At 37.9% G+C, this 15133-nt stretch overlaps 1 protein-coding gene across 21 annotated transcripts in view; it reads left to right on the top strand.

Annotated features, from left to right (window-relative positions):
- Positions 1–15133, top strand: part of ERC1 (ELKS/RAB6-interacting/CAST family member 1) — a 560419-nt gene that overhangs the window by 415202 nt on the left and 130084 nt on the right. For all 21 annotated transcript variants that reach the window (XM_012747177.3, XM_012747178.3, XM_076007810.1 and 18 more), the window contains one exon: positions 6888–7032. In XM_012747177.3, coding sequence (XP_012602631.1) covers positions 6888–7032 — 145 coding nt within the window. The remainder of the gene's footprint in view (positions 1–6887; positions 7033–15133) is intronic.

The raw sequence follows: 15133 nt of genomic DNA, 5'->3' as shown, positions 1-15133 counted from the left end.
CAAAACCCACCTTAAAAACTTTGATAGCAATTTTCAGGCTATGTTAGTAAATCTTTTTGGATTAACATGCCCTTTTATAATCCCACTCTGTCATCTTCCTTTGGATACCCTCTACTTCTGCACTGTCTCCTAAGTTATGGCATATAGAATTGAACCTAGTGTTCCAATCATCATATGTCTAATTAGAGAAAAATGCAAAAATGTAACTTTTTTTTTCTTTCGTTAAATGAAATGTAAGTTGGCCAAAGCTAGTGGTTTCTTTCTAGTCTTGGTTTCTTTCATGTTTTAAAACTTGTATTCCTTACACTCTCTCTTTCCTCACTTGCCTTACATGCTATTGGACTGGGGGAAAAAAGCCTTAAATATATATTGAAACAGAGCTTTAAAATGAAAACACTCAACAGCTGGGAAGGCACCACAACAGACAGAAATGAAGTCAGAATTGGAGGAACTGTAGGTCCAAGATATATTTATGAAGAGCTTATTCTATGCCAGGAACTTTTCTTGGCACTTGGGATACATTAGTGAACAGAACAGACAAAGATCCTGCCTTCCTGGAGTGTGTAGTCAGCTATTTCTGAGCACAGGCTGTGAGAACACAATGAAGACTGGCTGGCAAATGATATCAGAATGTATAGAGTAACTACAGCCCTAAATAAAAGAAAACAAAAAGATATAAGCGATTTAGGCACATACAATGCTGAAAAGTAATAATATTTGAAAGCTTCTGGTTTTCAGATCCATGAACAAAAACTCTAGAGGAAATACTTAAAAAATTTAAAGATAACAATATTCACAGTAATTAAAAGGTAGAGGCAACCCAAGTGTCAATGATGGATAAATAGATAAACAAAATGTGGTGTAGACATACAATGGAATTTATTCAACCTTGAAAAAGGAAATTCTGACACATGCTATGACATGGATGAACCTTCAGTACATGCTAAGTGAAATAAGCTAGTCACAAAAAGACAAATACTATATGATTCCACCTATGTGAGTAGTCAAATTTATGGAAACAGAAAGTAAATGATGATTACCAGGGGCTGGGGGAAGGGAGAAAAGGGAGCTATTGTTTAATAGGTACAGTTTCAGTTTTGCAAGATGAAGAGAGTTCTGGAGATTGGTTGCACAGCAAGCTGAATATACTTACTTAATACTGCTGCTGATCTGATTATTTGTAAATGGTTAAGATGGTAAATGTTATGCATGTTTTACCACAGTTAAAAAATTTTAAATCTAAAAGATTAAAATTTTAAAAATTAACGAGCTAATAAGTTGAAAGACTAATAAACTTCTAGAAACATTAAAAAATTTTAAAGAGATAAACCACAAACATACTATAGTTGAGGAAGCAGACCCTGCACATGTAGAATTGAAAGACATTTACACAGCAAATGCCTGTTAATACAATCCAAACTGTGGTAGTGCTGAAAGGAGATGTTGAATAGGGAGAAATTATTAATAGCAATCAGGTGAGGAGCCAGACTTTTGAAGGAGAGAAAGCTACAGGCATTTCAGGTAGAGAGCATAACATAAACCTAAGTGAAAACAAGTAGAAACTCTATGACTCAGGGGCCTTGGAAGACAATGAGGAAAAAATGGGTTGAAAAATTATAGATGGTTCTGAGTATTAGGCCAGAGCATTTGATGTGGTAAGAGATCTAGTGATCTCAGTAGAAAAGGACAGTGCAGAATGATGGGGCAGAGAAGAGGCTTTAAGAATAGTGTACGCCCACAATAAAAGGGTGGTCATAACAGTGATCATGACAATGAAGATTCAAAACACTGGGTTTATCAAAAACTACTATAAGAGAGGAATTAGCAAAAGTTGAATATTAGCCATTGGGAGCAAAGAAGAAATGAAATAATTTAAATCTTGTCAGCCTGTGGACCCAGGAATACGGTGACTCTATTAACATTGAAAGGGACATTTGTTATGATGGAAGGAAAAGTTGATTTACTTTTGACATTTTACATTAATGATATTTCTGGATACCTAAATAAAACCAGCCTAGAAAGGTCATAATAAGATGTACAGGGATCAAAGTTTGAGAGATCAAACATTTCAGTGAGGTTTGTCCACAGAGGCTCACACAAGGACTGTGGTTTTCACAGAGCCTAATTGAGGTAGTGTATCTATAATACTCTAAAAACCTCTTCAAGGAAGTTAGAGAAAATAGTAATCAGAAGGATTTCTTTAGGAAATGTGATAGAAGAGTAGATGAGATATGGTAGTTTACTACTCACTCTGAGTAGTTAATTGGTTAAATAACAAGGAAGGCAGCATTATCACAGCTTTGTTTAATCTATCAATAAGAGAAGATTTCAGATTTTTCTTGAAATTGGAGTAAATCAAGCTTTGCCTACATGCTCATGACATTAAATTGTCCAAAGCTACTAGTCTTGTTCTTGCTTTCATCCAATATTTTCTGTTATGTTTTCAGGATTATAGAATTTATGGAACATGATTATACACTCATTCAATTTGAAATACTCAGAGGAAGAGGGAATAATAAACCTTGGTAACATCCTTCATCCATATTCCCTTTTCTGTCTTGCATTTCTGTTAAGCATGCACAGATATTTAGGACTAACTCAGACTTTTTAATCACCATCATTCCAGCACCGATTATAATCTCTTATTTAGTGATGATAGAAGGCTAATGCTGTAGTGTTCCCAAGGATTCAGGAATTATCAAAAGAATTTTGAGCTCCATTTGCCTTTGATATTTGCCTCCAGTTTCTGAACTTTGCCCAGATGGGGGAAGGGAACAGGGACTCCTTCCTGAAGCTCAGATACCACAGCAGAGTACTTTTGGAGACATCTTGATTCTATTAGAGTTTGCAGGTCAAAGGGCAGGTTCAACTGGCCTTGGTAGTTAAAGCACCAGGAACAGAGTGAATAAACCACTGTAATGACTTAAAGTTGGATTTCTGCTGCCACCCACTCATTGCGCTGGTAATAGGCATGTTAGTCATGCCATGGGGATCACTAATCACTTTGAAAGGTTTTGTGTCCACATTTTCTGTTTTGTTTTGTTTGTTTGTTTTTAACTGAGGAAAAGACACCAACAGAGCAAGGAGAGTAATTTGACAAGAAGAGCATTGCAGTCCTTATTTTGCTCTGGGCTTGTGGCACACATATATTAACTTTCACATTTCATGTGCTTGCATTACTCCCTAGGGGCCCATGGGGAACAGTCAGAGTGTGCCACACAGCCAAGGCTCCTTTTCTATGAATAGTTAGTAAGGCTCTTAAAGTCAGTGAGTAATCTCCTTAAAAGGTTCAATTTCTTTAAAATACCCATATCAGTATTGAAGAGGTGACTTCTAGATCTTAAAGCAACTCAGATTAAAAGGAATTATTAAAAAGGAATTATTTCTGGTAATTTTTATTTTCTTTATAGTTTTCTGGGTCTTTCAGTTTTTCTCCAATGAATGTATACTACTTTTACAGATAATATCTTTTTTGCTAAGAGGCAATTATATTGAGTAGACAGCTACTAAAATAAGATTCTTTTTGCAATTTGCTTTTTCCCCCCACTCTGAAGTCCATTCCCTCTGAAAAGCAGAGTGTTTCTAACAAAATTTTAAGTTTAGACACTCAAGTGTACTATGTAAAACTTAACTATGTAGGTTCAGCTATGCTATATATATATCCTATCAGATGTATTGGGGGGACAACAATTTTTTGTATTCCCAAAAAGTTATGGCTGTTACTGTTTAATAGCCTCCGTGTTCTTGCCTATCCTCGAAATTTTTTTCAAGAGGTTTTTCTTCCCCATAACAGCCATTTCAAATTTAGCAAAATTGTAACCAAGGGAACAATACTATCTCTGTCCCTTTCTAAAAATAAAAGAAAACCCCAAAAGCTCATATATCTGTAAAAAATAGTTGGCATTACTCAGAATTTATTTGATTATATGTACAATATATAATTGAAACATTTTATTCTCTTGACTATGAATTGCCCTTCTTAGGTACATACATATGTAGAAATCGATATTAAGAATATACTTTTCAGATGGAAAGGACAAAGCTATGATAATCTGTTAGGGAATTTTTAGGGGATGAGAGCCATGGGTATGAGAGAACAAGTTTGATTCTGTGCAGTTCATAGCATATTATCATTGCTTAGTAAATACTAGCACTAATAAAATCTCTGTTTGAATTGCATTTTTAAAAAGACTTCACATTATCTATCTTATTAAAAAGACATTATTTCCAATGGCTCAGACTCCAATACTACATTCTTTAAAATTTTGAAATTTGAAATCTAGGCTGTGACCTATTATATCATGTTGCAATTTGGGAATTTGACATATTACCCAGAGATTAACTGTACCACACTAGCTGGCCAAGTGTACCATTTATGCGAGAATTTGGAATATAGTTAAAATGGCTCAACATTATAAAATAATTTTTACTATATCATATTATGATGCTTTCCTTAAGCACAGAATAGAACTCAAATCCCGCTCTCCACATGCATGCAACAGGGAAGGATCATGTGAGCGTATAGCAAGAAGGCGCCATCTACAAGCCAGGTGGAGAGACCTTGTCAGAAATTGAATCTTGCCAACACCTTGATCTTGGACTTCTAGTTTCCAGAACCTGAGAAAATAAATTTGGTATATATGAAAAAAACAAAACTCAAACCCCATCACCTTTTTATTTTGCATTCAGCAAAAGTGCTAATGTTTCCATCTAATTAGACAGTAATTTATCTTTCATTCGTCTTCTGCTGCTTGCCTGCTACTAAATGTGTAATTCTGACTATTGGTACACAGAGATGCAGCACCCTCATTGAGAAAGCATGCTCCTCATTCCTGCTTTGTCAGACTTTGAGCTTCCCAAAAGGGAACAGATGACAGCCAGGCTTCCTGTTGGAAGCTCTGCAGAATTAGACCATCTTGAACTCCTTCACCTTTAAGCTCGTTTCACCACTTGATATATTTTTTTCAAGTGCCCACTGGATATATTTAGACTGTCATTGTCCCTTTGGTGTTAACTGGAGCCTCATGGTGTAAGCCATCTGCCATTTCTTAGAATTACATAGTGTGGGGACAATAGAAAGTGATAGTGAAGTCAGTGAGAGTCATCTTTTCTTCCAACAGCAAAAACTAGTTACACAAATCTTCATGTGTAAACTAATCTACATCCCTCATTTGTCAGTATTGCTTGTTCATAGTTCAGTGTACCTACTCATCGGAATAAAGAATGTCCATCCGAATATTCAGCTGGTAGTCTTCCAGTTTGTGACTGCACCAAAACTCTTCCATGTGACTGCTGTTGAAGCTCAATTATCTTAACAAAACACAGAAGCAGGGTTAAACTGGGGCAATGCATTCTCAGATTCAGCATTTCCTCAGGTCAAAAGCTCAGGCCAAGGCCGTGCGCGGTGGCTCATGCCTGTAATCCTAGCTCTTGGGAGGCCGAGGCGGGCGGATTGCTCAAGGTCAGGAGTTCAAAACCAGCCTGAGCAAGAGCGAGACCCCGTCTCTACTATAAATAGAAAGAAGTTAACTGGCCAACTGATATATATATAAAAAATTAGCCCGGCATGGTGGCGCATGCCTGTAGTCCCAGCTACTCGGGAGGCTGAGGCAGAAGGATCGCTGGAGCCCAGGAGTTTGAGGTTGCTGTGAGCTAGGCTGACGCCATGGCACTCACTCTAGCCTGGACAACAAAGCGAGACTCTGTCTCAAAAAAAAAAAAGCTCAGGCCACTTATATAGTTGCTGTAAATCAAATCTGTCTTCCTTCATAAAAGATGAGCTACTGAGGAATGCATTTTGGACCATGAGACTAATCATTCTCCAACTTCATTCTAATTATTTTGTAAATTTCTTATGTCCATCTTTCTACTAAATACACCTTCTTTTCCTTCTGGACATAAACTATAAAGTAGTTATTAGCTAAACCACAGGAATCTGTAAAGTTTAAATTACTGTTTGAAAGTGTGCAGATCATTGCCAGTAAAGCCACAACTGCAAACTTATTTGCATTGATGATATAAAAGGGAATTATTGATATTCAGAATGCCCCAGGAATGGATGCCTGTGTTCCCAAATCCAGTTTACTAAAATTTGCAATTTGTTATACACTCTATACATGAACTGTTTTCAATGTTAGTAATGCCTCAATTTGCCTAGAGGCTACAGAATACTTAGCGAAGGAATGAGTTAAATGGATGAAGTGCATGGGGAACAGGATTATTCTTACTAAAAACAAAAAAAGTCACTAACTCTGTTTACTTTTCAAGTTTAACTGAACTATGTTTAAGAACTCTTTTTTTTTAACTATAAAATGAAGTACTAAGTTGTTATTAATGTAGTTTTTAAATGGTTAAATATATTTTTAAATTTTATTTTGTTGTGGTAAGAACACTTAACATGAGATCTACCTTCTTAACCAAGTTTTAAGTGTACAATACAGTATTGTTAACTATAGGTACAGTTTTGCACAGCAGATCTCTAGAACTTATTCATCTTGTGTAATTGAGACTTTATGCCCATTTGCCCTTCCCCCAGCCTCTGGCAACCACCCTTCTACTCTCTGCTTCTATGAGTTTTACTATTTTAGATGTCTCATATAAGTGGAATCATGCAGTATTTGTCCTATGACTGGCTTACTTCACTTAGCATAATACAGGAGAACTTTATTAATATAGCAATATAAAAACATGGTAAAGATATTTAGAGTCAGAACAACCTGCATGTGATTCCTGGTTATGCCATTTACTGCAAGTGTGAACTTGGGCAAGCTTTGTAAATTTTCTAAAAAGCCTTGGTCTTATCACCCACAAAATGGGGGTAATAATAATAATAACTTTAAAGAATTGTTATGAGGGATAGATCATACTGTTGGCACTTTCTTTTGCAGGCAAGAAGCTCTTCTGGCTGCCATTAGTGAAAAAGATGCCAACATAGCTCTTTTGGAGCTTTCATCCTCTAAGAAAAAGACCCAAGAAGAAGTGGCTGCACTAAAGCGTGAGAAGGACCGTCTGGTGCAGCAGCTCAAGCAACAGGTATCATTGAATGCCAGAGAGGGTCCCGCAGAGGAGGGTCAGCTTTCACACCACTCTCCACACGTCTTGGCCAGCCTGTCTCTTGTTTCATATTAGACATTTGATAATTGTACCTAATTTCCGTGACTGGAGACTTCGATCTTCACAAATCTGTGGCTATGTCTAGGAAATGCAGAGTATTCTTGGTGAGAGGGCTGTTTTAGAAGATGTCACAAGTCTTCTATGAGAATGTTTTTAACTTTGTACAATGGATAGTAGAAATTGGTAAAATCAGCCCATTTGAAATGAAAAGGGCTTTCTTTTTAATTCCGGTCAGATTCCTAGTACAGCAGGTACTGAGGGTATTTTCATTAGAAGATTTCCAGTTATTCATGGATGGGTAACCTCTGAAGGCAAGAACAAAGTTTGCTTCTTTTTCCCCAACCTCAACTCTCGGGCAAGTTAATGCTTAGTAGTCCTGTATGGCCTTTTATCTGTGAAAATATAAGTGAAACTTTCCCCTCTGATGGTTGCACAATAGTGTGAATGTGCTCCGAATACTTTAAAATGGTAAAATGTGTTATGAATATTTTGCCACAATAAAAAAAATGGGAGAAAATTTTTCCTTTCTGAAAATAAGGAGAAAGGTGAATTTTTAAGTCTGAGGCCCCTGTTTAAACTTTAGTGCTTGTCCCTGACTGCTCCTATCATTGTCATCTCCTGCCTTCTCTGTCACATTTTCTGTGCATTTGGGCTGCCCAGATGTGTTCTTTCACCTCAGATAATGAGACTAAGAAAGAGCTTTTTAAGTGAAGCAATTTTTTTTTTCTATTTTGGGGGAATCTTTCATCAATTGATAGCATTTCTTTTTTTTTTTTTTTTGAGATGGAGTCTCACATTGTTGCCCAGGCTAGAGTGAGTGCCATGGCGTCAGCCTAGCTCACAGCAACCTCCAACTCCTGGGCTCAAGCGATCCTCCTGCCTCAGCCTCCCAAGTAGCTCGGGACTACAGGCATGTGCCACCATGCCCGGCTACTTTTTTCTATATATATTTGTTGGCCAATTAATTTCTTTCTGTTTTTAGTAGAGACAGGGTCTCGCTCTTGCTCAGGCTGGTTTTGAACTCCTGACCTCAAGCAATCCGCCCGCCTCGGCCTCCCAGAGTGCTAGGATTACAGGCGTGAGCCACCGTACTTGGCCAATTGATAGCATTTTGACATAATATTTAATGTTCATATTAACAATAACCAATATTTAAACACTAGATACTTTCTCTGTAGCTCAGTATTAAAACTGCTTAGAAATAGACCTTCCATTTATTTATGTGGCTGATTTTGCTGAGAAAATGCTAGAAGATGCTCCTTTTCTACAGGATAGATCATTGATCAGCTAAAAGTAACCCATTGCTCACTTACAAGTGAGAAGAAACTTTTCTAATGTCCTAAAATAATTTTTAGCTAAAAGAGAACGTCATCTAATAGTTGGATGCATGTTAAATAAAATAGGAAGATTGTGCCTATTATTAAAGACATCTGTCCAGTAGTTGAAAACTGAAAATTATCAAAACTGATAGTATAAAATAGGAGGGTATTATTGAAGAAAAGAGTGCCCTGGTTTGTAAGTATATATATTTAGCAATATCAATTCTCTTCAGTAATTATACCTGGAGATATAGGTCTTATATATAGGCATCTGATTTAAGTAGCTTATAATCCTTCACTTTGTGACACCAAATAGAATAGAATTTATAGCAGACCAGAATACTGCACCTCATTCACAGTGGCTTTTGATTACCTGGCTCTCAAGACTTTGTTTTTGTTAGGTGAAAATTAAGGAAATTAATTAGTTTATGAGCTTATAACCTCAGAAAGGAGTAGCTAAAAAATTCTCAGTGTCTTTATATCTAACTATATGCTTTGAATATTCTATAGTGATGTGTCCTATGTAAACAGAAAAATAATAGAGTTCTTAGCAGTGAGTCCTTTCTACAGTCTTCTCCTGTCTCCCTTTCATGTGAAGGTTCACATTCCTGCCCTCTCAAAATGTGTCTGGCATGCTGTGAGCAAGAAGGAATGGACCTTGCCAGAGACATTTGGTTCTTTAATTCTTCTAAGCGTGTGTACTAACTTTTGGACAAGGGAGAGGCCTTTTGGAAAGAGGATATGGCATTAGTGTTATTTTAATTTAAAGCTTCTAGTCCTTGAATTGCTGGAATGTGCCTCAGTCTAAAGGCCATTTCCTAACAGGGGAGCAAGCAGCGCTGGCCAGGCTTTCCCGGGAGTGGGGCTGCACTTGCCTGGTAGGCTTTCGGCGTCCACGTGGCTTCCTGTCTTCAGAAAGCGGTGAAGCAGTGTGGGATGTACAGATTTGAGGGTCACTGTCTAATATGGTCCCAATTTATTAACCCCCCAGGGTGACTTGTCTCCTTGACTCATTCATGGCAAAGCAGCATGTGGAGAGGCTGTATCAGAGGAAGGGGCCGGGCTGATGAAAAAAATAAAAACTAAAGGTCGTCTAACAAACTCCAGATGTGCTATGGCGGGTGCCAACCCGTGTGTTCAGAACATAAGTCATGAAGAAGCCCCCACTGTGATGATCAGGCCCCTGCGTGAGATTTAATGTAAATGCAGATAGAACCCTGGGAAGCATTAACACGATCTGTTTAGCCACAGTGGCTGTCACAAGATGGCCTTCCTTTCAACGTTATTTTCTTCTTTTCACTTCCAGAATTTTACAACCTCCAGATCGTGTTTGCTGCTAGTGTGAAGTCTGGCTTTGTCCCTGTGTGCTCTATACTGATGTGTCATAGGCATGTTGGGCTTTTCAAGACAGGCTAGGATTTTTGTTCTGTTTTGAAAAGTCAGCTATAGCAGTGTAAGAGTAAAAGCTGCAAACTTAAACTGATGTGTTTTGAATCTAGATAATCTCATTTACAACTATAATTTCATTTGAGATTCATTGCCCATTCATTTGAGATTCATTGAGCATCTACTATGTGCTAAATATTATATTAATGGGAAAAAAAAAGTCTTTCTTCCTAATAACAGCCTGGTGCAGAGCTAATACGACCTAGGTTGTAACTTTAGCTACTCCATCTAACCAGTTGGACAGATTATTTCTCTAAGATTGATGTTACTTATGTATAAAATTGGGATAGCATTACCCACCCCACAGAGTTGGTCTGAAATTAAATAAAATAGCAAACCCACAGTACTTAGAATGCACGCTTCCATTGCCTTTCAAAGACCCCTGTTCCAGAGTAAGAACTATGCCATTGGTGACCCATGTTGTCTTGATTGAAGGGGCATTTCAATAACCATGTCTCTCATTCTCAGTCATCCCTAATGACTTTATTTAATGCTCCACCTGACTCTATAGTGTTCAGAACTGTACAACCAGCACATGGTGCTCTACTCCTGAGGAAGGACACGTTTCTCGGTGCAGTTAGGATAAAGAGATAGCGGTACTTTTTATCTTTCCTTTCTTCTACCTGTTCTTTTTAATGGTATGACTATAATATGAAAATTTTAAAAATAATTTTCAAGTCTTTCTTAAATCTTACATTTCCATTACTGAGGAACACAATTTAAATGCCCGTCTGCCTGAAGTTCTCCATATTAGGAAAGTGACAAATCCCAGACACACATTCCATCTCACTCACTTTCTAGTTCTGTGATTTTGAACTTGTTTCCTGCCTGCTCCTTACATCCCTGGCCAGCGTAACTTTTCAGAACTATGTGAAAACAGCATAATGATAATAATGGCTACCACTTATCAACTAGCTGGTGTGCGGAGCACAGGTGCACCTGCTCTTCCCCACGCTCTGGAGAGGATTGTCTTCATTATATGATGAAGCACCTAAAACCCAAACGGTTACAGTTCTTGGCTACATTTCCACGAAGACTAAGTGATAGAGCATGGAGCCACAATTAGAACTATTCTCTTCTTACTCCTACCATCTTTTTTGTTTTGTTTTTTTGTTGGTGGTGGTTTTTTTAGAGACAGAGTCTTGCTCTGTCGCCCAGGCTGAGTGGAGTGCAGTAGTGGCCTGATCGTAGCTCACTGCAGCCTCAAACTCCGGGGCTCTGCCCTGCCCTGCTAATTTTGCTAATTTTATTTTTTCCTGTGGAGTCGGGGTCTCCCTACGTTGCCCACGCTGGTCTCAAACTCCTGGGCTCAAGCATTCCTCCTGCCTCAGCCTCCCAAAGTGCTGGGTTTACAGGCATCAGCCTGGCCTTACTCTTACCATCTTATGTATAAATTTCAGACAGTTGGTAATTAGGAAGATTGCGTTAGAATTAGAACAATACAAACAATGCTATTCCACGTTTTTGTGACATGTATTTGTTCCCCTGAGAGATAGAAGATGATATTTATTTATATTCCAACCCCTCCCCTCTCTGTCTGTAAAGAACCTGAAATAAAAAAGAAATGGTATGATTTGTCCTGTCTTATAAATGACTAAGAGAGGCAGTGTGAACCTGAAGCTACAAAATAATAGCAAAATATAATTCTGCTTTTTTGTGTTTGTGTCTTCAGAGAAGGCAGTACCGGATCAGGACTAAACAAGCAGTGGTTCTTTTTTTTTTTTTTTTTTTTTTTTAAAAGGCAAGTCTCAGGTGAAATTTATTGAGGGGGGAGCCTGCAAGATGGAATTACAATAGGATTCCAGGGCAAGAGCAAGATATAGGTCTACAGAGCATGATACATACGCCACAAATGAAGATCAGACTACTTGCTGCTGCAGGAAAAAGAGAGTATACTGTGGTTCTGAGAGTAAGTGCCCAGGAGTGCTTCATATCCTGCCTGCTTTGAGCAGTCTGCAAACCAGCCACCCTTCCCGAAGCTGTCCTTTAACTCAACCACCTGGGATGTATGCACGCTTTTCCAATTCAGAGTGATTATAGCGAAGAGTCTGGTCCCCTAGATCCCTGATGTATGGGTAGTAAAGAGATATTCAAATCCCATAAGTATTCAGAAGGTAGCCTCTGTGGCCAGTCTGTTTGACCTTTGCCTGAGGATAAAAGAATCATACACTGAGACTCTGGCACCCTAAGCCTTCATCTCCTGTGTACATGACATACATTAACCACTTCGGTACCAACGTCGACTGTAGTTGACAGCCACAGATGAAGGCGCACAGTGACTTTAGGCAACAGCCGTGATATGAAGGCATACAGCAGAGCGTCGACTTTAGCTGACAGCCGTGATAGGACTTTTCTAATTTTTCATTTATCAAAATAAGGTTGTGAACATTTAAAAATAACGTAATGATCAAGAGAGCAAACAGACAACCCACAGAATGGGAGAAAATTTTCGCAAGCTACACATCTGATAAAAGGCTAATAACTATAATCTATTTAGAACTCAGGAAAATCAGCAAGAAAAAAATCAAACAACCCCATCAAAAAATGGGCAAAGGACATGAACAGAAACTTTTTAAAAGAAGACAGACTAACGGCCAACAAACATATGAAAAAATGCTCAACATCTCTAATCATCAGGGGAATGCAAATTAAAATCACAATGAGATATCACTTATCTCCAGTGAGAATGGCCTTTATCAAAAAGTCCCTAAACAATAAATGCTGGCATGGATGCAGAGAGATAGGAACACTCCTACACTGCTGGTGGGACTGCAAACTAGTTCAACCTCTGTAGAAAGCAATATGGAGATACCTCAAAGCAGTATAAGTGGATCTACCATTTGATCCAGCAATTCCACTATTGGGCATCTACCCAAAAGATCAAAAGTCACTTTATAAAAAAGACACCTGCACTCGAGTTTATAGCAGCACTATTCACAATTGCAAAGCTGTGGAAACAACCCAAGTGCCCATCAACACATGAGTGGATTAATAAAATGTGGTATATGTATACCATGGAGTACTACTCAGCTTTAAGAAACAATGGTGATATAGCACCATTGTATATTCCTGGATACAGCTGGAACCCATTCTACTAAGTGAAGTATCTCAAGAATGGAAAAACAAGCACCACATGTTGTCACCAGCAAATTGGTATTAACGGATCAACACTTCAGTGGACATATAGGAATAACATTTATCAGGTGTTGGGCAGGGGGGAGGAGGGGAGGGGTATATACAATCACAACGAGTAAGAAGTGCAACGTTTGGGGGATGGACACGCTTGAAGCTCTGACTCGAGGGGCGAGGGGAGATGGGCAATATATGTAACCTTAACACTTGTACCCCCATAATACACTAAAATTTAAAAAAAAAGAAAAAAAATGAATAACGTAATAAAAACATATATGTACATGTTGCCTATTCTGATTTACATTACAAGCTGCCTGTAAAGTAAAACAAGCTTCCAGTGCTTTCAAGCTTTCCTTATCACACAAGAGCAAAATGGACTCGTCGTCAACGCACAGCACAGACTACCATGCGGACTGTGAGTGCCACTGTGGGCGAGGTTTCGCGGCCAGTGAGCGCCGCACCGCCTCGGTTACGTAAGGGACTGTTACAACCTCCTTCTGAGGGCAGCCGGTTGGAATAGTCATTTCAGGGTCCCACGGGTTCAAAATTATTGTTCTTAAAGACAGTTTAGCTGACCACCCCGTTGATATTCAGACTGCATTAATTTGGTTACCTTTCAGGATTAGTTGCTTTTTCGAGAAAACAACTAGAACACCACTGTATTTTTCAAAATAATGTGAAATAACCAACTCAAAATATTAATTTTTTATAATTATCAATTACTCTGGAAACTTAGCACTCAGTGGTGGCTTTAACTATAAACTTTTCAACTCTTTAGTTCCATGGGCAAATGCTCTACTTTCTTTAACAGAATAATGCTAAATTAGGTTCAAAAAAGATAGATCAATTTGCTCATAATGAGAAGTAAAAATTTGATTGGTTAATTTTTTCTTTCAATCAATAGCTCCTTCTAAATAACATCACATAAAATGTTTTAGGCTGTAATCTTTTCTTCTCAAATATGAATTTCTCAGATTCACAATTTATTATCACAATTTATTATGAAAATTATCATCATTAATTCCTTATACCCCCTGTACTCTAATTCTCCTCCAGGACCTGAACTATTCTCATTGAGGTGAGGTACTAAGACAACTGCCAAGAATTGTACTCTAGGGTAATACTGACTTTAAGAATTCATTTGAGTTACAAAATTAAAAAAACTTTGTAAAGCCATGATGGCCTCACATCTTTTAATTACACACTGACACTTGGCTACCTGTAATGTTGAGCATTTATTTGACTTCTTTGTTATTTGCATTTATTTGACCCTTTGTTATTTGCATTTATTTGACCCTTTGTTACTTGCAAAATTTTGTCATCATTTTCTAATAAGATCTCCTGATAGGAAAACAGATTATTAATAGTATACACTAGTCCCCCTGATCTTTGGTTTCACTTTCTGTGATTTCAGTTACCTGCTGTCAATCATGGTCCAAAAAAATTAAATGGAAAATTCCAGAAATAACTTACAAGTTTTAAATACACACCATTCTGAGTGTCATAATGAAATCTTACACTGTCCCACCTAGGATGTGAATCATCCCTGTGTCCAGTGTATTCACACTGTCTACACTGCCTGCTCATTAGTCATTAACATCATCATTGGGAGGTTAGGAGTAGCCTAATGCTATGTCACAGTGGCTGTATCATTCGCTTCACTCCATCTCAGCACGTGGGCATTTTATCATTGCACGTCATCACAAGAAGGGTTAATACAATATGGTAAGATATTTTTTGAGAGAAAGAGACCACATCTATATAACTTTTATTACAGTATGTTGTTATAATTGTTTTACTTTATTGTTATTCTCTTATTGTGCCTAATTTATTCATAAATTGAATATTATGGGTTTGTGTGTATAGGAAAAAACATAATAGACATAGGGTTAGATACTATCTGTAGTTTCAGGCATCCACTAGGGTTCTTGCAGTGTATCCCTTGCAGATAAGGAGGGCTACTATAGGTACATTTCACAGAAGGTAAAATCAAGGCACTAATTGACTAACAGTGCAAACCAGCTGTAAGTATCAGAGGTTTATAAAAAGAGTAGATCTACACTTTCACATTGCCTACCTTGTCGTATCAGTGCTCCTGATTGGGGTTCTGGGGCTGTCTAGTT

Source organism: Microcebus murinus, chromosome 10 (genome assembly GCF_040939455.1).
Source record: "Microcebus murinus isolate Inina chromosome 10, M.murinus_Inina_mat1.0, whole genome shotgun sequence".
Classification (NCBI taxonomy): Eukaryota; Metazoa; Chordata; class Mammalia; order Primates; family Cheirogaleidae; genus Microcebus; species Microcebus murinus.
The sequence above is the reverse complement of the archived record's forward strand: the minus strand, read 5'-3'. Positions and strand labels throughout refer to the sequence as shown.